Source organism: Sarcophilus harrisii, chromosome 2 (genome assembly GCF_902635505.1).
Source record: "Sarcophilus harrisii chromosome 2, mSarHar1.11, whole genome shotgun sequence".
NCBI classification, from domain to species: Eukaryota; Metazoa; Chordata; class Mammalia; order Dasyuromorphia; family Dasyuridae; genus Sarcophilus; species Sarcophilus harrisii.
The window spans coordinates 338,377,533-338,401,215 of NC_045427.1; the positions used below are offsets into that span (position 1 = coordinate 338,377,533).

At 32.8% G+C, this 23,683-nt stretch overlaps 1 protein-coding gene across 4 annotated transcripts in view; it reads left to right on the forward strand.

Moving 5' to 3' along the window:
- Positions 1-23,683, forward strand: part of TTC6 (tetratricopeptide repeat domain 6) — a 309,674-nt gene that overhangs the window by 220,563 nt on the left and 65,428 nt on the right. For all 4 annotated transcript variants that reach the window (XM_031952943.1, XM_031952946.1, XM_031952945.1 and 1 more), the window contains 4 exons: positions 9,679-9,755; positions 18,368-18,528; positions 20,606-20,740; positions 23,159-23,308. In XM_031952943.1, coding sequence (XP_031808803.1) covers positions 9,679-9,755; positions 18,368-18,528; positions 20,606-20,740; positions 23,159-23,308 — 523 coding nt within the window. The remainder of the gene's footprint in view (positions 1-9,678; positions 9,756-18,367; positions 18,529-20,605; positions 20,741-23,158; positions 23,309-23,683) is intronic.

The window sequence follows — 23,683 nt, forward strand, 5'->3', positions numbered from 1 at the left end:
GGGAGATAGCCTAGAAGTTTTTTTGTGCACTTCAAACAGGTTAATCCCAACCTGCTCCTGGGGAATTTCTTTAGATCTTGTTAGGTTGTCTGAGAAGGACCACCCCTGGTCTGCTCCAAGTCGTCTTGGTTTTTCACCAATATATGTTTGCCCTGATGTGCAAAATTTGTTCTATTAGTGGGGGAAATCAGGAGAGGCTGAAATTTACCAACCTACTTGGCCATCTCCCCAGAATCCTCCTTCACTGGCAAGATTCTTGCCAAAGTTCTCTAAAATAAGTTGATCTTTCACCTGTAAAGATGTCATCTACTCAAGAGCTAATATGGCTTCAGAAAGGGCCAAAGAATGGCTTACATAACTGCCTGACAAGTCTGAGAAAAATGCCAGGAACAAAACAGAAATCTTTACAAAACATCCATCAATCTGATCATACTGTCAGTCAAGAGTATTTGTGGAAGATCATGACAAAATCTGTATTGTATTGCATCGTATGTTAGTTCCAAATGGAAGACTTGCATAGTCTTCCATTGTGGCTGATCAAACAAAGAGAAGTTTGGAGTTTTCTACTTCCAGTGGATAAGGCATAAAGATGTCTTTATGAACACCTGGAATGGAGATTTTTTTAAAATTTATGGATCTCATGTTTCTTTTGAGCTACTGCAATTCTGCTTTGCTTCACAAAGCAAATAACAAAATCACTTTTGGACAAGACTCTTATACTTTTTAAATTATCAGAGGAATGAAGTAAGGCTATATACTTGCTGCCATACTTTTTAGCATGATGTTTTTAGTGATGTTGTCCAAGACCAATGTCTTCAACAAGGACAAAAATGGCATGAGAGTTACTGATTGCACTGACAATAAATTATTAAACTTGAAGAGGCTATAAGCCAAGATTAAAATGGAGGGAGAGTTGGTATATGACTTTTCTTACTCAGATGATTATTTAGTCAGTGTTGCCCCTGAGTCTGCAATGCAAAAAGATAGAGATTGAAACTCTTGTCATTAATTTTCACACACCAATGGTCACAACCAAGAAAAGAAGTTCTCCATTAGTCAGTATTACACTTATTGATATAAGTGGAAACATCAGTTACAATACATGGGAAAATCCTAAATGCTGTGATTAAGTTTGCTTTGACCTTGGTAGTATACTTTCCAGGGATATACGTACTGATAATAAGGTTACTGCACACATTACCAGGATTAGTTCAATGTTTGAGAAGCTCCAAAGGAAAGTATGAGAGAGAAGAGGTATTAAGCTACCTACTAAACTTAAACTCTATAGAGCTGTTATGCTGTCCTCATTGTTGTATGCCTGTGAAATCTGGATAGTATACAATACCAGGAAACTGAATTGCTTGTATTTGAATTGTCTTAGAAAGATTCTGAAGATCACCTTACAAAATAAGGTATCAGTTGCTAAGGTACTTTCTTGAGCTGAACTGTGAAGCATTCAAATTCTATTCCAGAGAACACAACTTCAATAGGAGGGCCATATTATTCAAGTGCAAATTTTTATTTGCTTAAATACAGAGATCTCACACAAGTCAAGCACTCACACAAAGGTCAGAAATAGCAATACAAGAACAGTCTCAAGACCTTTCTGAAGAACTCTGGAAGAATTCTGAAACATGGACAACATTGGCAAAGGATTTTCTAGCATGACATGCCCACAATCAAAAAAGTGATTTTGTTATTTGCTCTGTGAAGCAAAGCAGAATTGCAGTAGCTCAAAAGAAACGTGAGATCCATAAATTTTTAAAAATCTCCATTCCGGGTGTTCATAAAGACATCTTCATGCCTTACCCACTGAAAGTAGAAAACTCCAAACTTCTATTTGTTTGATCAGCCACAAGGAGACACAGTGAACACTGCCCACAATATAGTGATTTTTTTTTTTTTTTGGTCCTTTTCAAATATAAAGGACAACAACCAAGTTTTTTCTCATTTTATTGGTAAAGAAACTGAAACTCAGAGAAATTAAATGGCAAATTAATGGAAGAACTGGGATAAGAATATCTTCTTGCAAGTACAAATGTCCTTTCTGATACTATACTGATAGTAATTTAATTATTTTGACAAATGGCATAAGCCTATGTAACTTTTTGTAAGCTCTGGAGTGCTTTATCTGAACTCTTATTTGCACTGGCAAATTGGATCCACAATTAATAGCTACATTTTCCCCTCAAGCTATCCTTTCTATGGATATTTGAGAATTTGTGTTTCTTCTAATGCCTCTATTCTGTTGGCTTCCTTTCAATATCAATTACCAGTTACAGGGAGTGTCACTGATATAATTGAGATTTTAAATGATTAGAGTGCTTGTAACTATTAGTATCAATTAGGTTATATGTAAAAGGATAGTTCCCAACAACATATAGCAATAATCAAAACACAAAAAAATTTCCTTTCTTTTTTTATTATGAATATAGAATTTTTTATTGACAAAACATATGCATGGGTAATTTTTCAATATTAACCCTTGCAAAAACTTCTGTTGCAACTTTTCCCCTCCATCCCTCCATCTCTCCCTTAGATGACAGGTAATCCCATATATGTTAAATATGATAAAGTATATGTTAAATACAATATATATATATATATATATATATATATACATATTTATACAGTTATCTTGCTGCACAAGAAAATCTGATTTAGAAAGAAGCTAAAAATAACCTAAGAAGAAAAACAAAAATGCAAGCAAGCGATTACAGAAAGAGTGGAAATGCTATGTTGTGATCTATAGTTATTTCCCAGTGTTCTTTTGCTGGGTGTAGCTGGAGATGGCCATGTCTATCAGAATTGATTCTCATATAGTATTGTTGTTGAAGTGTATAATGATCTCCTGGTTCTGCTCATTTCACTTAGCATCAGTTCATGTAAGTCTCTCCAAGCCTCTCTGTATTCATCCTGCTGTCATTTCTTACACAACAATAATATTCCATAACATTTATATACCATAACTTATTCACACACACACTCAATTTCCAGTTTCTTGCCATTACAAAAAGGGCTACCACAAACATTTTTGCACATATGGGGGACATTTTCCTCCTTTAAGATCTCTTTGGGATATAAGACCAGTAGTAACACTGCTGAATCAAAGGATATACACAGTTTGATAACTTTTTGAGTATAGTTCCAAATTGCTCTTCAGAATGTTTGGATCCAATCAGAACTACGCCAACAATGAATCAGTAATTCATTTTTCCCATATCCCCTCCAATATTCTTCATTATTGTTTCCTGTCATCTTACTGGAAGTGTACACTTCTCTGGAAGTGTAGTGATATCTCAGAGTTATCTTAATTTGCATTTCTCTGATCAATAATGATTTGAAACACCTTTTCATATGACTAGAAATAGTTTCAGTTTCTTCATCTGAAAATTGTCTATTCACATCTTTTGACCACTTACCAACCAGAGAATGGCTTGATTTCTAATAAATTAGAGTCAATTCCCTATATATTTTGGAAATTAAGCCTTTATCAGAACCTTTAACTGTAAAAATGTTGTCCCAGTTTAATGTTTCCCTTCTAATCTTGTCTGTATTAGTTTTATTTGTACAAAAGCTTTTTAACTTGATATAATCAAAAATGATCTCTACTCCTTCTTTGGTCACAAATTCCTTCCTCCTCCTCAGGTCTGAGAGGTAAACTATTCTATATTCTTCTAATTTATTTATAATCTCATTCTTTATGCCTAGATCATGAACCCATTTTGATCTTATCTTGGTATATGGTGTTAAATGTGGGTCAATGCCTAGTTTCTGCCATACTAATTTCAACTTTTCCCAGCAGTTTTTGTCAAATAGTGAATTCTTATCCCAAAAGTTGGGGTCTTTGGGTTTGTCAAACACTAGATTGCTATAGTTATTGAATATTTTGTCCTGTGAACCTAACCTATTCCACTGATAAACTAGTCTATTTCTTAGCCAATACCAAATGGTTTTGGTGACCCCTGCTTTTTAATATAATTTTAGATCAGGTACAGCTAGGCCACCTTCATTTGATTTTTTTTCCCATTAGTTCCCTTGAAATTCTTGACCTTTTGTTCTTCCAGATGAATTTTGTTTTTATTTTTTCTAGGTCATTAAAATAGTTTCTTGGGAGTCTGATTGGTATAGTATAAATAAATAGATTAGTTTAGGTAGTATTGTCATCTTTATTACATTTGCTTGACCTATCCAAGAGCACTTAATATTTTTCTAGTTGCTTAGATCTGACTTTATTTGTATAGAAAGTGTTTTGTACTTTTGCTTATATAGTTCCTGACTTTCCCTTGGCAGATAGATTCCCAAATGTTTTATACTATCGACAATTATTTTAAATGGGATTTCTCTTTGTATTTCTTGATGTTGGATTTTGTTAGTGATGTATAAAAATGCTAATGATTTATGTGGATTTATTTTGTATCCTGCAACTTTGCTAAAGTTGTGGATTATTTCTAATAGCTTTTTAGTAGAATCTCTGGGGTTCTCTAAGTATACCATCATATCATCTGCAAAGAGTGATAATTTGGTTTCCTCATTACTTACTCTAATTCTTTTAATTTCTTATTGCTGAAGCTAGCATTTCTATTACAATATTGAATAAGAATGGTGATAGTAGACAACCCTGTTTCACTCAGTTTATTACCATTACATGTGATGCTTACTGATGGTTTTACATACATGCTACTGACTATTTTAAGGAAAAGTCCATTTATTCCTATACTCTCTAGTATTTTTAATAGAAATGGGTATTAGATTTTATCTTTTTCTGCATCTATTGAGATGATCATAAGGTTTTTGTTAATTTGGTTATTGATATAGTCAATTATACTAGTAGTTTTCCTAATATTCAATCAGCTCTGTATTCTTGGTATAAATCCTACTTGGTCATAGTGTATTATTCTGGGGGTTATTTTCTGTAATCTTTTTGCTAATATTTTAGTGAAGATTTCTGCATCAATGTTCATTAGGGAAATTGGTCTATAATTTATTTTCTCTGTTTTCAGTCTACCTGGTCTAGGAATCAGTACCCATGTCTGTGCCATAAAAGGAATTTGTTAGGACTCCTTCAATCCCTATTTTTTCAAATGTTTATATAATATTGGAGTTAATTGTTCTTTAAATGTTTGGCAAAATTCACATGTAAATCCATCTGGTCCTCGTGATTTTTTCTTAGGGAGTTGATTAATAGCTTGTTATATTTATTTTTCTAAGATGGGACTGTTTAACCAATTTACTTCTTCCTCTGTTAATCTGGGCAAGCTATATTTTTGAAGGTATTCTTCCATTTCATTTAAGTTATCAAATTTATTGGCATAAAATTGGACAAAGTAACTCCTAATTATTGCTCTAATTTCCTCTTCATTAGTGCAAAGTTCCCCCTTTTCATTTTTAAAACTAACAATTTGATTTTTCTCTTTCCTTTTTCGAATCAAATTTACCAAGAGTTTATCTATTTTGTTGGTTTTTTCATAGAACCAATTCAATAGTTTTTGTTACTTTCAATTTTATTAATCTCTTTTTATTTTTAGAATTTCAAGTTTAGTGTGTGTGTGGGGGGGGGGGGTTAATTTGCTCTTTTTCTAGCTTTTTTAGTTGTAAACCTAATTCATTGATTTTCTCTTTCTCTATTTTATGCAAGTAAGCCTCTAGAAATATAAAATTTCCCCTTATTGGCATTTTGGCTGTATCCCACACATTTTAGTATGTTGTCTCATTATTGTCATTCTCTTGGGTGAAATTATTAATTGGGTCTATGATTTGCTGTTTCACCCATTCATTCTTTAGTTTCCAATTACTTTTTGGTCTGTTTTCCCCTGGCTTTTATTGAATGTAATTTTTATTGCACCATGATCTGAAAAGTATGCAATTACTATTTCTGCCTTTCTGCATTTGATCCTGAGGTCTTTATGTCCTAATATATGGTCAATTTTTGTATAGGTTTCATGAACTACCAAAAAGAAAGTATATTCCTTTCTGTCTCCATTTAGTTTTCTCCAAGCATGTATCATATCTAACTTTTCTAGTGTTCTATTTACCTTTTTAAATTCTTTCTTATTTTGTGTTTGATTTATCTAATTCTGAGAGTGCAAGGTTGAGATCTTCCACTATTGTTTTGCTGTCTATTTCTTCTTGCAGTTCTCTTAACTTCTTTAGTAATTTAGATGGTATAAACTTGGTACATATATGTTAATATTGATAATGCTTCATTATTTATGCTACCCTTTAGCAAGATATAGTTTCCTTCCTTATCTCTTTTAATTAGATCAATTTTTGCTTTTGCTTGATCTGAGATCAGGATTGCTAACCCTGCTTTTTTTTACTTCACCTGAAGCATAGTAGATTCTGTTCCAGCCTTTTAAATTTACTCTGTATGTATCACTCTGCTTTAAGTGTGTTTCCTGTAAACAACATATTGTAAGATTCTGGCTTTTGATCCAGTTTGCTATCTGCCTCTGCTTTATGGGAAGTTTACCCCATTCACATTTTTACAGTTAAAACTACTAATTCTGTATTTCCTGCCATCTTGTTACCCCCAGATTATGCTTTCCTCTTTCCTTTCTCCCTTACCCCCCATCCCCAGTATTAAACTTATGAGCACCACTTGCCTTACACAGTCCTCCCTCTTTAAAATTCCTCCCTCCTTCTTAGTCCCTCCCCCTTTCTTAAACCTTTCCCTTATTATTGATATATTCCCTTCTATTTAGCCTACCCCTTTCCTTTTCACTTTTCCCCTCCCACTTTTCAATGAGGTGGGAGAAATTTCTTTGTAAACCAAATATGTTTAATATTTTCTCTTTGAGCCAGTTCTGATGAGAGTAAGGGTCACACTATGTTGATCCCCCTCCCTTCTTTCCCTCAAATACAATAGGTTTCCTTTGCCTCTTTGTGAGATGTAATTTCCCTCTTTTTACCTCCACTTTTCCCTTTTTCTGGTACAATCCTCTTTCCATTTCTAATTCCTTTTTTAATATTATAACATCATCAATAACATCATCAATTTAATATTATAACATCAAACTATACATGCACTCTCTATGTATGCCCATAACAGAAATACAGTTCTCAAGAGTTCTTTTTAACCTTTTTATGCTTCTCTTGAGTCCTATATTTGGAGGTCAACTATTTTGTTTAGCTCTGGCTTTTTCATCAAAAATAAGTGGAATTCACCTATTTCATTGAATATCCATCTTCTTCCCTGGAAGAAAATGCTCAGTTTAGCTGGGTAATTTATTTTTGTCTGCATTCCAAGTTCCTTTGCCTTTTGGAATATCAGATTCCCTGCCCTTTGATCTTTTAATGTGGGATGCTGCTAGATCCTGAGTAATCCTTATTGTGGTTTCTCGGTGTTTGAATTGTTTTTTTTCTGTATGCTTGTAGTATTTTTTTCACTTGGTCTGATAAATAGTTCTGGAATTTAGCCACAATATTTCTTGTTTTAATTTTGGGATCTCTTTCAGTAGGTGATCAACGAATCTTTCAATGGCTATTTTATCTTCTGATTCTATTGACATCTGGGCAGGTCTCTTTGATGATTTCCTGAACAATAGTGTCTAGGCTCCTTTTTTTCATCATGATTTTCAGGGAGTACAATAATCTTTAGATTATCTCTCCTAGATCTATTTTCCAGGTCTGTTGTTTTCCCAAGTATGTATTTAACTTTTTTTTCTATTTTTTTTTTTTTTTTTTTTTTTTTTTTTTTTTTTTTTTTTTTTTAGTTTTGCTTGACTGATTCTTGGTATCTCTTCCAGTCATTCATTTCCATTTGTTCAATTCTGATTTTTAATAAATAATTTTCTTCATTTACTTTTTAAATTTCTTTTTGTATTTGTGAAATTGAGTTTTTAAATGAGTTGTTTTCTTCCATGTTCTTTTTTTTCTTTTTGCCAATTTTATTTTTTTAGGAGTTATTTTTTTTTCACTTCACAAATTCTGTTTTCTTTTTCCACACAATCTTTTATTGAGTTATATAAGCCTTATCCAGACCCTCTTGTAAAGCTTTCCTTTCCTTTCCCCATTTTTCTTCTATCTTTCTTTTAAGATCATTTTATATTTCTTCTATGAGAAGCCTTATGTGGTGGGGACCAGATCATATCCAACTTTGGGTTTTCATCTAGAGACAAACACCCAATCTCCTCAGGGTTTGAAATCTGTTCTCTTTCAGTATAGAAGCTATCTATAGTTAGAGCTCAGTAGCCTTTTTACTTATTTATTTCCCCTTTCCCCCCCCAAAAGGCTGTGGTAGTGGGGTATTTTTAAGCTCCCTCAACAGACAACAGGAAGTGGCAGTAAAGCAGCAGTGGTTGTGCTGGGATTGGCAGTTGCACAGCTGTGCTGAGTCCCTCTCCCAGTGCTGGGTAGGTGTGACCAGGTCCCAAGAGACTCTAGTGTTTTGGGGTTATAGTCATTCCCTTCTATGTTCATAGCTTCTTTGCTGATCTACTGGCTTGCTGCCAGGGCAGAGTAGCCAACATGGTGGTGGAGTTCTCCCCACAGATTTTCCATCAGCAGAGACTATGCCCTGCCTCCCTCTGGTCTGCTCAGCATGCTGTTCTCCATGCTCTCACTGCCTATCTGCCTGAGTCTGCACCTGGCCTAGCCCCGTTCTGTCCCCGCGTGAGCAAAAACAGATCTTTTCTGGTGAATTTTGAGATTATATTCTGTTGGTCATGTGTTGTACTCCCAATATTTGTAGGTTCTAACAGTCATGCACTAATTCAAAGGTTGAGTTTTGTAAAATAGTTTGAGGGCAGAGGAGGGCACAGAAAGACATGTGTGTCCTCTCTGCCATCTTGGCTCCGCCCCCTCAAAATTTCCTTTCTTCTGAATCTGAAGCACACTTCCCTCTACCAAAGTAGAGTTCCTGTGAAAGGAAATGTTTGGTTGGTTTGGCTAAACCATTGACTGTGAAGAGAAAAAATGGATAATAAGGCCAGAAACTACATTGTAGCCAGATTTGAAAGGGCATTGAATAACAAAACAGAAGAGTATTTTGTTGTAGAGTCAACAAAAAGACCCTGGAGCTTCTGAGCCAGGGAAGTGATGGAATTATATCTTTTTTGCATGTGTACAGAATATTGATTGAAGTGCAAAAAGATGAGACAGAGAGGCCAATTTATAATGGACCTGAAGAAAGACTATCAGGGCCTAAACTAGGAAAGTGGCCTTGAGAATGGACAAAAGGGAGTGGATACAAAAGTAGAATTAGTTGTTTTTCTTAAATAGTTCTATTTTATTCAGTTCTCATTACTTTGTAGAACATTTAACAAAGTGTGTTATTTTCTATGTGGGGAAAATCTCTTTACCAGTATGTTATAACTGAAGCAATTCTATCAACATATCAAAGCTGCTTCTCTCTTATGATTCGCCCTTCTTTATGAGTAGGAAAATTGAATTTTTTGCTTTTTTTTTTGGTTATAAATGAAACAGAATGTGGAAAATTATGTTTAATATTTACTTGGATTTAAAACTTTGACATCCTCTCTTCAAAAGTACTCTTCATAAATATTTCACCTTGGTAAATTGCACTGACTAATCAAATCATGTACAAATACATAGTCCTCTTATGAACATATATAACATATTTATGCATTTACTCATTACAATGGTTATCCCTTAAGTTATTCCTTAAAGTTGACTTTTTTCTCATTTAGTCTGAAAAACTACTTTTGTTCCTTACAGAGGACGCTATCTACTTGAGATGAAGCGGTATGATCTTGCAAAGTCCACTATTTTCCAAGTAGCACGAATGAACAAAGGTAGATTTTACTTATAACTATAGCTATGTAACTACAATGTGTTTTTTAAACAACTAATGCATGAGGAAATATTTTAAAGTATATCTTTGAAAAGAATGGAAATTTGCAGCTGTTAGTATATAAAGAACAGCAAATTTTTTGAGAATCATTCTAGCTATAGGATTATGGTTTTCTAGATAGCTGACATATGCTAAAAATTTACATCCTACAATGCTGCTTGATTTCTATACCATTTTGATGTATAATATTATTCAGCCAATAATTTTGTATTTCCTAAGGTTAACCTTTCTATAATTTCTAGTGTCAATAACCTGACCTTAGATTATTATCATAAACTCCTCTATTTCTGTAAACAAATCCATTTGATTCAATCTCTTTGATGTTTCTTTGTCAACATATTATTTTGCATGAATTTATATGGATGTCACGCTTAAAACCCCTTTTGATTCTGCTTTTGGACTTTAGTCATTTCAGAGACTTTTTCTAGAGGTAGATCTTTTGTTGACATTTTAAAAATTTAGTGACATATAACTGTTATCACTCTTTATTATTGTTTAGTGAAGTAAAATCTGTTTGTTCCAAGAATATTTCTGTAAATTTTTTAACCTGCTTGGTGTGTTCTGAAAACATCTAGCAATCTTGTCCCTTCTTTTTTGACCAGAAAATGTTGGTCTTTTGTAGGCACTATATGCTATGTGATTCATTAATATAACAAGGAGGGTTTTTGTAGGATTTTTTTGGACATCCAAATCTACTGTTCATTTTATCATACCAAAAGTATACCATTAACAACAGCATTGTCAATAGCTGTTAACTTATCTAAATGTATTCTTCCCATTAAGCTTCAGGATATCTGTCAGACTCTTAAACATGTACATTCTCTACTTTTTTTTTGATAACTTTATGTTCAACTTGTATTTTTTAGAAATAAACAGGAAAATTTTTAATTATTTGAAAAAAAATTTAGTATTTTATTTTTCTTCAGTTATTTGTAAAATCAACTTTTAACATTCATTTAAAAATTTTTTGCATTCTAGATTCTTTCTCCTCCTCCTTCCTGTGCCCTCTCATTGAAAGATTTATAAATACTGGTTTTACCTATTGGTTTGTTTTGATCTCTAGATTCAAGCTCACAAATTTTGATCTCTTTTTATTTGGAACAATTTAACAATTATAAAATTATCTAGTCCATATGACATTTTGATGTCACTGGGAAAAATTTCCTTGTCATAAAATAATAATTTAAGTTCTTTTTCCAATAAAGTCTTCTAATTTAATGCTATCCATTCATCAACAAATTAGTATGATGCTTTGGTATGACTCTCACTTAAAAGTCATATTCAGTTCTATTTAAGACTGATTGATAATGGATTTAAGGTAATTAATATACCACCAAGAATTGTTTTATCCAATAATTAATTAATCTTCTCTGACCTGACCATGTTCCAGTTTTGGAAGAAAAAAAAAGTGATTTCAGTCATACCCTTCAAGTTAATCATTCTATTGTTTGTATTAGTAAAACATGAGCTTTCTATTTGGTATTTGATCCATTTGCACTTTCATTGTGATACAATTTCATCATTTTATTCTTTTCTTTGTCAGTGATGTACACAACTAGAAATAATCCTGTAATAAGTCACTAACCTGCTAGTGATGTTCTAAAAATTATTGCACAAATAGATAAAACAACTTCTTATGTTGAATAAAAATATTATTTCATTTAATCCTTTAAAAGCATCATCAGCACAAATCATAACTAGATAAGAAAATATGAGATACACGTCATCTTGTTTCCACAAGATTTTTATCTCCTCTGCTGTCTCTATATATTTGAAAACTTTTCATTACATATAATTTGTCAATTAAGAGCATTTGGAATAGCAACACCTATTAAAAACACTCTTTAATATAACATTCAAGTAATTTGAGGCAGTAGTTTGGCTAGTAGTCTAGTTCCAGTGCTAGTTATTGATTGAATTCTCCAAGATATTTTGAGGTCTAAATTTGTAATATGGAAATTTGTTGTCTGTTAGTTCATGAAAGACTATGAGCTTCTGATGTTTAAGTTTAGCCATTCAATAATAAATTGATAAGTATTCACTATTCTACAAATGATGTACTGCATTGTTTCTATCATTTCTTTGAATAATCTACATCAATCACTGAAGTCTAGGCTTTTTATGGGCAACCTTTCTACAATTTCTAATGACAATAATGTCCTGAATCATCATCATAAACCCATTTCCACAAATATAAGTCCAAGTGACTCAGGCATTGGTTCTATTCTTCTGGTAATCATATTGTTAGTCAAGTTTATATGGATATGCCCCATAAAGGGCTGTTTAATTCTATTCTTGAATCTTAGCAATTTCATAAACTCCATCCAGAAGCAGACAATTCTCATTTAATATTCTACAAATCTAATGATGTGAATTTTTATTGACCCTAACTATTGCTAATTGAATTGATATTGACATTACTATTCCTCTCTGAAGAAAGTTCTCCCCAAAGTTCTTAAGTTTTTGATCTATTGATTATATTCCCTAAGAATGTCTGTCAGTCCTCTTCCTCTGTTTTAGCAAAGAAATGTTAAGGTTTCTATAGCTGCCTGGAAAGTTATAGTCCCTGTGTTTCATTAACATTGTACAGGTATTTGTTGGAATAATTTGTTGGTCCATTTTATAGATCTAAAGATATATATTAAGATTGGTATTACATAGATATTAATTGATTTGCTTTGATAACTAAATACCAATAAGTATCTTGACATACTTTGTCGCAGGCTTTCCTTGATACTCTTAAACCAAACTACTTCTTAATCATACTTAATGTTTTCTACCACTTCTTACTACCTGTATGACCCTGGAAAAATCACTTAATTTTCATTTGCTTCAATTCTTTATCTGTAAAATGGGAATACACTAGAGAAGGAAATGGCAAAGCACTTCGGTATCTTTGCCAACAAATACTTGCTTGGACTAGTTCATGGGATCATGAAGAAACTTGAGTGGCACAGTGGATAAGAGTGTTAGGCCTGAAGTAAGGGAGACTTATCTTCCTGAGTTCAAATCTGGCCTCAGGAATTTGCTAGCTGTGTGACCTTTGGCAAGGCATTTAACTCTATTTGCCTGCATTTCCTCATCTATAAAATGAACTAGAGAAGGAAATGGCAAACCTTTTCAGTATCTTTGCCAAAAAAAATTCTATAATAGGGTCATGAAGACTCAGGTGTAACTAAAATGATTGAACAACAACTGTTTACTCATATTTTCAGCCTCACTTCTTGGATGAGGATTTTATATTGGGTCACTTTTCTCAATATTCTGGAATGATTAGATAGGATTTGTTTAGCTCTACCCCCTCCGTATTTTCAACATGACTATTGTTGCTTTCTACATGGAGTGACTGGTATTAAGCCCCATCCTTTTCCTCAATCCTTGCTTTCTGTCTCTGCCTTGTTATAAGCCACTGTGGGCTCTGATTCTGAAGGGTCTTTGCTTTCTTTTTCTTCTTTTTTAATAGTATTTTTTGTACAGGCAAAGATAGTTTTCAGCATTCACCTTTGTAAAACATTATATTCCAAATTTTTCTCCCTCTTTCCCTCCCTTCCCCCTCCACAAGACAGCAAGCAATCCAATATAGATTAAACATGAATAATTCTAAACATAATATCATATTCATAATGCTGAACAAGAAAAATCAAATCAAAAGGGAAAAAACATGAGAGAAGATAAAACCATTTACAACAAAAAGGTGAAAAATAGTATGCTTTGATCCACATTCAGTCTTCTTAGTTCTCTCTCTGAATGCAGATGGCACATCTTCACAAATCCATTGGAATGGTCTTGAGTCACCTATTGTTGAAAAGGGTCAAATTCATTATAATTGATTATGACATAATCTTGTTACTGTGTACAATGTTTTCTTGGTTCTAATCACTTCACTTAGAATCAATTTATGTCTTTTCAGGCATTTCTAAAATTAGCCTGCTCATCATTTTTTATAGAACAGTAATATTCCGTTACATTCATATACCATAACTTATTCAACCATTCCCCAACTGATGGGTATTCACTAAATGTCCAGTTTCTTGCCACTACAAAAAAAACTGCTACAAACATTTTTGCACATGTGGGTCCTTTCCTTTCTTTTATTATTTCCTTGGGATATAGACTCAGGAGAGACATTGCTAGATTAAAATATATTCACAATTGTATAGCCCTTCAAACATAGTTCCAAATTTCTCTCCAAAATGGTTGGATCATTTCACAATCACACCAACAATGCATTAGTGTCCCAGCTTTCCCACATGCCCTTCAATATTTACCATTATCTTTTCTTGTCATTTTAGTCAATCTGAGAGATGTGAAGTAATACCTCACAGTTGGCTTAATTTGCGTTTCTTTAATCAGTAGTGATTTAGAGCATTTTTTCATATGACTAGAAATGATTTTAATTTCTTCATTTGAAAATTGTCTGCTCATATCCTTTGACTATTTATCAAGTGGGGAATGATTTGTATTCTTATACATTTAAACCAATTTGGGTTTATCAGAAGCACTAACTTTAATTTTTTTTTCAGCTTTCAGCTTCCTTCAAATCTTGACTGCATTGTTTTTGTTTGTGCAAAACCTTTTTAATTTAATGTAATAAAAATTGTCCATTTTGCATTTCAGAATGTTCTCTAGTTCTTCTTTGGCTATAAATTCCTACCTTCTACACAGATCTAAAAAAAAAAGACTATCCCCTACTCTCCTAATTTTCTTATAATAGCATCCTTTATATCTAAATCATGAACCGATTTTTGATCTTATTTTGGTATATGGTGTTAGACATTGGTCATTGCCTAGTTTCTCCCATACTATTTTCAAATTTTCCCAGTAATTTTTGTCAGATTTAGTTTTATCCCAAATCTACCGTTTCTTTCTTTTTTTTTTTTTTTTAATTATTCCATTCCTGTTATGGTTCTGACAGGGATGTTACAGTTTATGGTGTTCTCAGACCTTCTAGACAGCCCCCTGGCACAGATACCCAGACATAGATCTCCTGCTATAACTACAAGTACCAGGAAATGATTCTCCGAGTAGCCTATGTGACCCAAGTAACCTCTGTAATGCCGTAGAAACTGAGCAAGACAGAGATTAGAGACCAATTTAATAGTTTATTAATTGGAGAGATATACTGGGACCAAATGGATCTTGGTCCCAGGACTGGACAATACTATAATCTCAAAGAATCCAGCACTAAGTATCAGAGGGCAGGTTTTTTTATAGGATAACAAGAATAATGACATAATGGGGGAGGTACCTGGATAAGGATAACCTAATGGGGGGAGGCACCTAAGATGACACAATGGAGGGAAGTTATTGATATTCTAATGACATCTAAAATGGATAAACCTTTATCCTGTCAAACATTAAGAAGGAATGACTATAATCTAAAGACATAAAACTTTTATCTCATCAACCATTTAAGAAGGAAATGTTATAACCTGAGGCAAAGTAACTAAATAGGACAATGGGGAAACTTGGTCAGGACATCAAAAGGGAACTGTGGCACAACACTATTTCTGTTCTGATAGTCTAGGGCTAAGATATGACTCCAGGTTCTCCAATACTAGGTAATGTATTGATTTGCATCTAGTTGTGGAGGTTCACAGCTCCATTATCACTAAAAAGGTATCATTGTCCTTAACAAGGAAATCCCAGTAGCCTAGTAGTTGGGGACCAAAGTGGCCAGCAGGTACCCTGAAGAAGTCAAATTCAAAACTCTATCTACAAAGAGAAACTCAGCAGAGAAAAATTATGAGATAAGTGATAAAATACAGCCACAAGATCAAATTACTGACCTTAACTATCTGTAGGAGAGTAACAGGGTGCAGGTCCAAAAGAAACAGCATTAGGCTTTTTGCAGTATGAGAAGTATGAACTGCTGTTGCATGCATATATCCTGGTCATGCATATGACCTTTATCTGTGATCTTTAACAATTAAGTATTGGTCACAAAGAGGCAACAGTTGCCACCTCCTACATGAGATATTTCCTAATTTTTCCCCCAAACTGAGTATCTCCCAAACACTTTGTATTTATTTTTTATAAAATTTCTACTTTCTTATTTGTCTATGTGGTGTTTTCACCAATAAAATGTTATGTGTGACTTCCAAATGTGTGTCCTGCCCTTCCTGCTAAGGAATTCTATTATTCCCATTGATAATGGGTATATTTGCAAGACAGTAAGAGTCATTTCGATGGAGGAAATGTTCATGGTAAATTTTTACTATTCTTTTGCCAAAACAAAAGTTCAAAAACTAAATGCATCTTAAATTAAGCATCATGAGAGAAAACTCATATCTTCTCTCCCCAAGCTTACCTCTCTCTCTTCTATTTCTATTGAGATTATCACTCTTCTGCCACTCTTCTCCCAGCTATGCAAATTAAATATTATCCTTTATGCTTCACTGTCACTCCTCTTTCTCTAATCATTTGACAAGATTCTTGGTCTTATCTCCACATCATCCCTTTCTTTCCATAATACCACCATAAACAACATGATTCAACTTTTATTATTTCTTGCCTGGCCCATCTCAAGAGTATACTAATTAAATTCCTGACTACAAATTGCTTCCCTTTCCAAACTATGCCCTCCACCACTGCAAAGGTGATATTCTGAAAACATAGTTCAGATGACATCATTCTCCTGTTCAGCAAATCCCAGGACCCCTGGTTGTCTCTTGAATAAAAATCTGAACTCATTAGTTGGAGATTTAAAGTTTTTACACTTTGGCTCCTGGCCACTATCTTATTGTGTATTTCTTGCTTTCATGCACTTTTATGTTCTAGTCAAATTGACCTGTTTATTGTTACTTATATATTGATATTCTATTGCCCATCAGTATGATTTTCCATAAGCTATAGCTCATGGTTGCAATGTACTTGCTCCAGACCTTTGATCAGAACTTCTGACTTCTTTCAAAGCTTTGTAGAAGTGCCATCTCCTATATGAGACTTTTCCTGATGTCCTATTAATAATGTCCCCCCAAATTACTATATTTTATATTTACTCATCTTTCTACTTACTGTTTCCCCAAAAATTTGTATACAAGCTTCCTGAGGACAAGGACTACTTGGGGATTTTTTTCTGTCTTTGTATCACTGGTCTCTCATATGTAGTAAATAACTCATTACTAGCATCTATATAGTGCTTTAAGATTTACAGAGTAGTTATGGTTTCTCTTTGATCCTCACCCCAATCCTTACAACAAAGTATTATTACTACCCATATTTTATGATGAAGAAACTGAGACTGAGTGAGATTGTGTCATGTAGTGAGTAACTATCTGAGGCAAGATTAAAGTTCAATTCTTATTGACTCCAAATCCAATATTTTTTTTTTAATTATAACTTTTTGTTGACAGTACATATGCATGGGTAATTACTAGATCAATTGGAGAATGGCTTGATTTCTTATAAATTAGAGCCAATTCTCTATATATTTTTAGTAACGAGGCCTTTATCAGAACCTTTAACTGTAAAAATGTTTTCCCAGTTTGTTGCTTCCCTTCTTCCCATTCTTGTTTGCATTAGTTTTGTTTGTACAAAGGCTTTTTAATTTGATGTAATCAAAAGTTTCTATTTTCTGATCCTCTTTCACAAGTCTAAAAGGTAAACTATTTTATATTCCTCTAATTTATTTATGATCTTGTTCTTTATGCCTAAATCATGGACCCATTTTGATCTTATCTTGGTATATGGTGTTAAGTGTGGGTCCATGCCTAATTTCTGCCATACTAATTTCCAGTTTTCCCAGCAGTTTTTGTCAAATAATGAATTCTTATTCCAAAAGTTGGGATCTTTGGGTTTCTCAAACACTAGATTGCTATAATTATTGACTATTTTGTCCTTTGAACCTAACCTATTGCACTGAACAGCTAATCTATTTCTTAGCCAATACCAAATGGTTTTGGTGACTGCTGCTTTATAATATAGTTTTAGATCAGGTACAGCTAGGCCACCTTCATTTGATTTTTTTTCCATTAATTCCCTTGAAATTCTTGACCTTCTGTTCTTCCATATGAATTTTGTTGTTATTTTTTCTAGGTCATTAAACCAATTTTTTTTTTTGATTGAGGGTTTAGTTGGTTGATTTTCTTCTTTGTCTAAATAGTAAAAGTATTGGTGAGGGGCTCTCTAATTTAGAATGGATTTATACCCACAGAACTGTTCTTATGCTGGTACTCAATATGAGATCCATTCTCCCTCTAAGGGTTGATCAATCAGTACTGTTCTTGAGTGAAAAGAGGATGCTCAAATCTCTCAGTACATGGAATTAGAAATCAGCAAAATTGATGGCTGGTGCTTATAAGTAGCCCCAATCTGCATCAAGTATAGAGAATAGAAATTCCTTTTTTTGTTAGTATAGCTGACAGTGTTTACTAGTTGCTTAAAGATGTCAATATAATATTTCTGGATTACTTGATATGATTGTAATATACATTTCTTGAATTACAAGATTTTCTCAAAACAATTTCTAAACACTAAGTACTTAACCATTTTGATATTATGTGAATTAGATGAAGGTGACATTAAACACAAAAAAATTTCCTTCACTTTTAGGTTCCTTTGAGTTGTCTCCTATTCAACAATCATTGGTTTTTTCCTTTTGTAATCAACACAAAGAAGCTCTAAAAATCTTATTTTCAGTCACATTGTGTAGGCCAGAGCCTGCCATTTATATGCTATTAGGAAAAGCCCAAATGAAGGCTAAAAAAATACAGGTGAGAAAATTTAATTTAGTAATTTTTACTAAATGTGTTGATGGAATTAATATGCTGTATATAACATTGCTGTTTAAATTTATAGTAGAGGGGCAGCTAGATGGCACAGTGGATAGAGCATCAGCCCTGAAGTCAGGAGCACCTGAATTCAAATATGGCCTCAAGCACTTTAACATATCCTAGCTGTGTTACCCTGGGCAAGTCACTTAACCCCAATTGCCTTAGCAAAAACAAAAACAAAAACAAATTATAGTCATGTTTATTCTTTTCCTATAATGCTTTATTTTGTGGAACTTGGAAAATGGTCATAGGAAATTTTACTAGGAATGATTCATGATGGCATGAGGTGACTTTGAACTATTGGAGGTAGAGTACAAGATGTTTTAGCTCTTACCAAATCAAAAGGGCTCTGAATACAAGCCCAAGGACAGAACAATGAACCATCTGAAGACTACTCCAACTAAATCACAGATTCTTCATTAGTACAATGGTTTTAGGAGAATTTATTTCTCTTCCCAGAAATTGTAATGATTATTTACCTTAAGATGTGGAAAGAATCTGATCTGATCTTGTGAAAGAAATGCTGCCCCAAATAAGCAATTCTTGAAGTCTTGAAGCATGAATAATTTTAATAGTTCTTGTTTACTTGGTTTATTACAATGAGAGGTAATGATAACTAGTCTAGTTCAAGAATAAGCAAACTATGCCCCACAAGGCAAAGCTGGTCTGCTGGATAATGATTTTTACAGTAATTCTTAACTTGCACATTCTATAAAAACAGGCAGTGGGATGGATTTAGCCCTTGGGTCATGATTTCCTGGCACTAGTTGATAGCAGTTTCAAGGATTCCACAGTTTGGAGAGAAGACAGACTAGAAGTATGAAGGTTAATTTGGAGGCTCCTATAGGAGATGGATACAAAAGATGTTGTGTTAGTGGACTTAACAAGATTTTGCCACTGATTGAACTGAAGACTGGGGGTGGGGGTAAAGAAGAATCAAGAATGACAGTGGTGGTGAGGTGGGTTTGGGGGAGAAGATAATTTCTACTTGGTTATATTTGTATGTTCAAAATCAAATACAATGGATATAGACCAACCAGATATTCAGTTTATCTGGACTAATTTGAACAGTAAGTATAATTGAAGCTTAATGAAAAAACATAGCACTGGGTATTTGTTTGGGTATATATTGATGGCTGAGTAGAAGGAATATAGCAAATCGAAAATGTCCTGCTGGAGTGGAAGTAGTAAACAGAAAGAATTCTGGACTAATTATATTTGTAGTCCAAAGTAAACCAGTTTTCAAAGTTGTACTTCACAAAAACTAAACTTTCCTTCAACTGTTCTGGCTTCTAAAACAGTAAAAATATAGGCAAAGTTAAGAACTCTTTTAAAAAAGATCCCGATAAATTTAAATATATTCATATTCACATAAAATTCATTTTCATTTATTATGGAATTGGTTTTAGGAATTTAAGAAATGGACTTTTTCATCACTGTTCAAGCTGGTAATGTATTTAATAGCTAAAAAGCATAATTTGTTAGTAGCTTAATTTCAAACAGTAATCTACTTTAAAAAAATTTAAAAGCAAAATAAAAATTGATTAAAATTATATCAGATTTTTTGTGAGCACTTCTTTGCTATTAAGTAGATATTAAAATATTAAGTATAATATTTTGCTTCCCCAAATTATTAGGGAATGTATTTTGAAATAGAATGAATATCTTACTTGAACTTTAAGGAAATAATTCTTTAATATCTTCAGGAACTCTTTAAGCTAATACTTCTACATTTTAATTTTCTAAGAAAATTGACTCAATATGTTTACTATAAGCATACTACATGCAATAGTTATGGATGTTGTTATGGAAAGAATATTAGATGGAGGGTCAGAAACTTAGTTTTTCATTCTTGGTCTGGCATATACATGTTATTTAACTTCTCTGAATCTTTTTTTAAAATAAGAAAGTTAGGCTGGATAACCTTTAAAATTCCTTTCAATTCTAAAATTACAGAATTTAAAATCACAGATTCTAAACAAGTAATGGAAATTTTTCACTTTTTTTGTTATTCTAGAATGCTGTGATAACTTTTAAAAGAGCTTTGGATGCAATATCTCCTACAGATAAGACACCAAAGGGATCATTTCTACAAGCAGAATGTCACTATCACTTAGGTCTTTGTTACATGGAAGAAGATTTTTTCCAAATGGTATTTACTGAGATTTTTGAAATATATGTATTTGTTATTTTTAGAAACTGTTAAGGAACATGGCATCTTTTGATTGTCCACTAAGAACCCCATTTATGAAGGTTATATCTCCCCCAAGGGACTAAGACTACTTCTGTGATCTGCCAATATATAATATCAACATTGTTACAACTACTATAATAAGTCACACAACTTTTTTACCATATCTATTATTCAGTAATGAGTCTTTTTTTTTTTTTGTCAGTAATGAGTCTTGATGTTATTTGTAATGCCATAGAAACTTAGCAAGACAGAGGTTAGAGACCAATTTGATAGTTTATTAAATGTAGAGATATACTGGGACCAGCCCTAAGTATCAGAGAGCAAGCTTTTTTATAGGATAACAAGAACAATGACACAATGGAGGGAGGTATAGAGAGGTTACTGATATTCTAATGACATCTAAAATGGATAAACCTTTATCCTGTCAAACATTAAGAAGGAATGATTATAATCTAAAGATATAAAACCTTTATCTCATCAACCATTTAAGAGGGAATGATTATAGCCTGGGGTTTTGGGGCAGAGCAACTCAGGTAGACCTTTATCTCATCAAACATTAAGAGGGAAAGGTTATAATCTGAGGCAGAGTAACCAAATAGGGCAATTAGGGAAACTAGGTGAGGACATCAAAAGGGAACCGTGGCACAACATATTCATTGAAATGATTTATTATCATGATTTTTAATATTTATTTCATGACTGGTATCTTGAATAAAATATTTAAAATATATTCAGTAAGTCTAATTCTAGAAAATATTTCATAAAATAATCCAACTATATTTTGTGAAGCAATTTTTTTCTGAAGCACAAATCTCAGTGTAGTGAAAAACATCAGACTAAGAAAGTAACCAATTAGCTGGTCTGTAATGGCAATAATAGGGGCTGATCAAATTGTGCAGAACAAAGTCATTAATATCAACAGTTTGAAAACAATCATGTGATTTTACAGCTAATACTTGATGTTCTTTTATTAATAATAAAAAGTATTAATAGCTTAAAACAATAACAAGATTTCTGGAACACTATATAGACAACCTTGAGCTTTACACATTAAAATTTACACTTCAATATTGTGACCATTATTTTATATATTAAAAACAAAAATACTGCTCAGTGGTTAGAGAACCAGCCCTAAGTTAGAAAGACCTGAGTTCAAATCTGGTCTCAGACACTTAACACTTCCTAGCTCTGTGACCCTAGGCAAGTCACAACCCCAATTGCCTTAGCAAAAAAAAATCAAAAAATAAAATAAAATAAAAATACTGTGCAATAGTATATGGTTAATGCAATGGATGACTCCTTCATCCCTAAATAGATACTTAGGCACATTCAGAATATCATGACCCACTGTCTACGAAGTTGATCAGTACTCTAAGTTTAATAAAAGGATCTGTGGGTGTTCTTTATGTTATGTGTCACATTTTGCCATACTCTTGCTCAGACTTTTGTATATTTGGCCTAAAGGCCATGTGTTAGTTGTGTCAGCAAGAAATTCAGAGAATTTAAGGTTTATTCCTTGCTGTCCTACCTTTTGTTTGTTTCTTTCTTTCTTTCTTCTATATGGTCAGAGTTCAATTTTAATTTATATACAGACATACAGACAAATTTCTTAAATACTCATTGCCTATTAGGCACTGTGTGAGGCACTGGGGATACAAAGATGAAATATAACTCTTGCTCTCCTTGAAAAACCTTACATATGTTGGGATGATAAATACTTTTGAAGCATAATAATTGAAATTTCATTCCTGACTCTTAATTGATAAGCATTCTTTTTTTACTGTGGGCAAAAATTTAAATATATGATATACAATAAACTATGATATGATAAAAAGCTGGTAAAGTTGTGGATACAAGTTACAGCTTTGCCAATTAGTAAATTATGTCAATATGAGCAAGCCATATAATTTAGTTGATTGGCTTTCAAAATCTGTAAAAAATAGTTACTAATATCTGTTCTGTTTCCTTCACTGGATTATTTAAAGTATGATATAAAATAATAATTGTAGGAAATATTTTTGTAACTGTAAATAGAAATTAATAATAATCCAGCATCATTTATTATCATCTACACAATTTACTACGAGGAGCAATTATTTTTCTTAACATGGTAATCATTGTTTAGCATTAATTAATTCGATTGCAAACGTTTGCAAAGAAACTTAGTAAATAGATGTCAATAATTATAAAATGTTACTTGTTTTTAATTTTTATTTGTATTGCTTTACATAATGCTTTTTAAAAGAGCAATAAAAATATCCATAGGACAAAAGTTATTCTTTTAAAATTCACATACTATTTCACTGGTCTTTCAAAATTGATGGTATATGGTTTATTGATTCAAGTTGCTTCTTTTTTATTATGTGACCTTTCTAGGCCTTTGACTCTTTTAACAAAGCAGTGAAAGCATATCCTGAATATGCTGAGGCCTTTTATCAACGAGGCCTTTGTAAAGTAAAACTTCAGAAGGATAAAAGTGTGCTGGATTTCAATCGAGCAATTACCATTGATCCAAAGCATTATCAGGTATTTGAATTTTCACTGCTTGTGATTTAAATGTATATAATATTGCTAAATAGATAAAAGGTCATTGAAATCTTAAGACTTTCTAGCTCTAAGTCCTTTGATCCTTTATTTGCCATATTTGCCAATATGATCAACAACCACAATTTACATACTTCCTTATTAAGTTGTTTTTTAAAAGGAGACAGATTTGGCCTTTCCCACTTTATTGTTGCTTATAGATTATTTTTTGCTCACTAAATCAAAATACTCAAGGTGGTAGCCTCAAAAACCATCTGGTTCAGGGGTTCTTAACTTGGATTCTGTAAATTTTTTAAAATTTGGATAATTAAATTTCAAAATATATCCTTTGTAATACTATATATTTTATTTTATGCA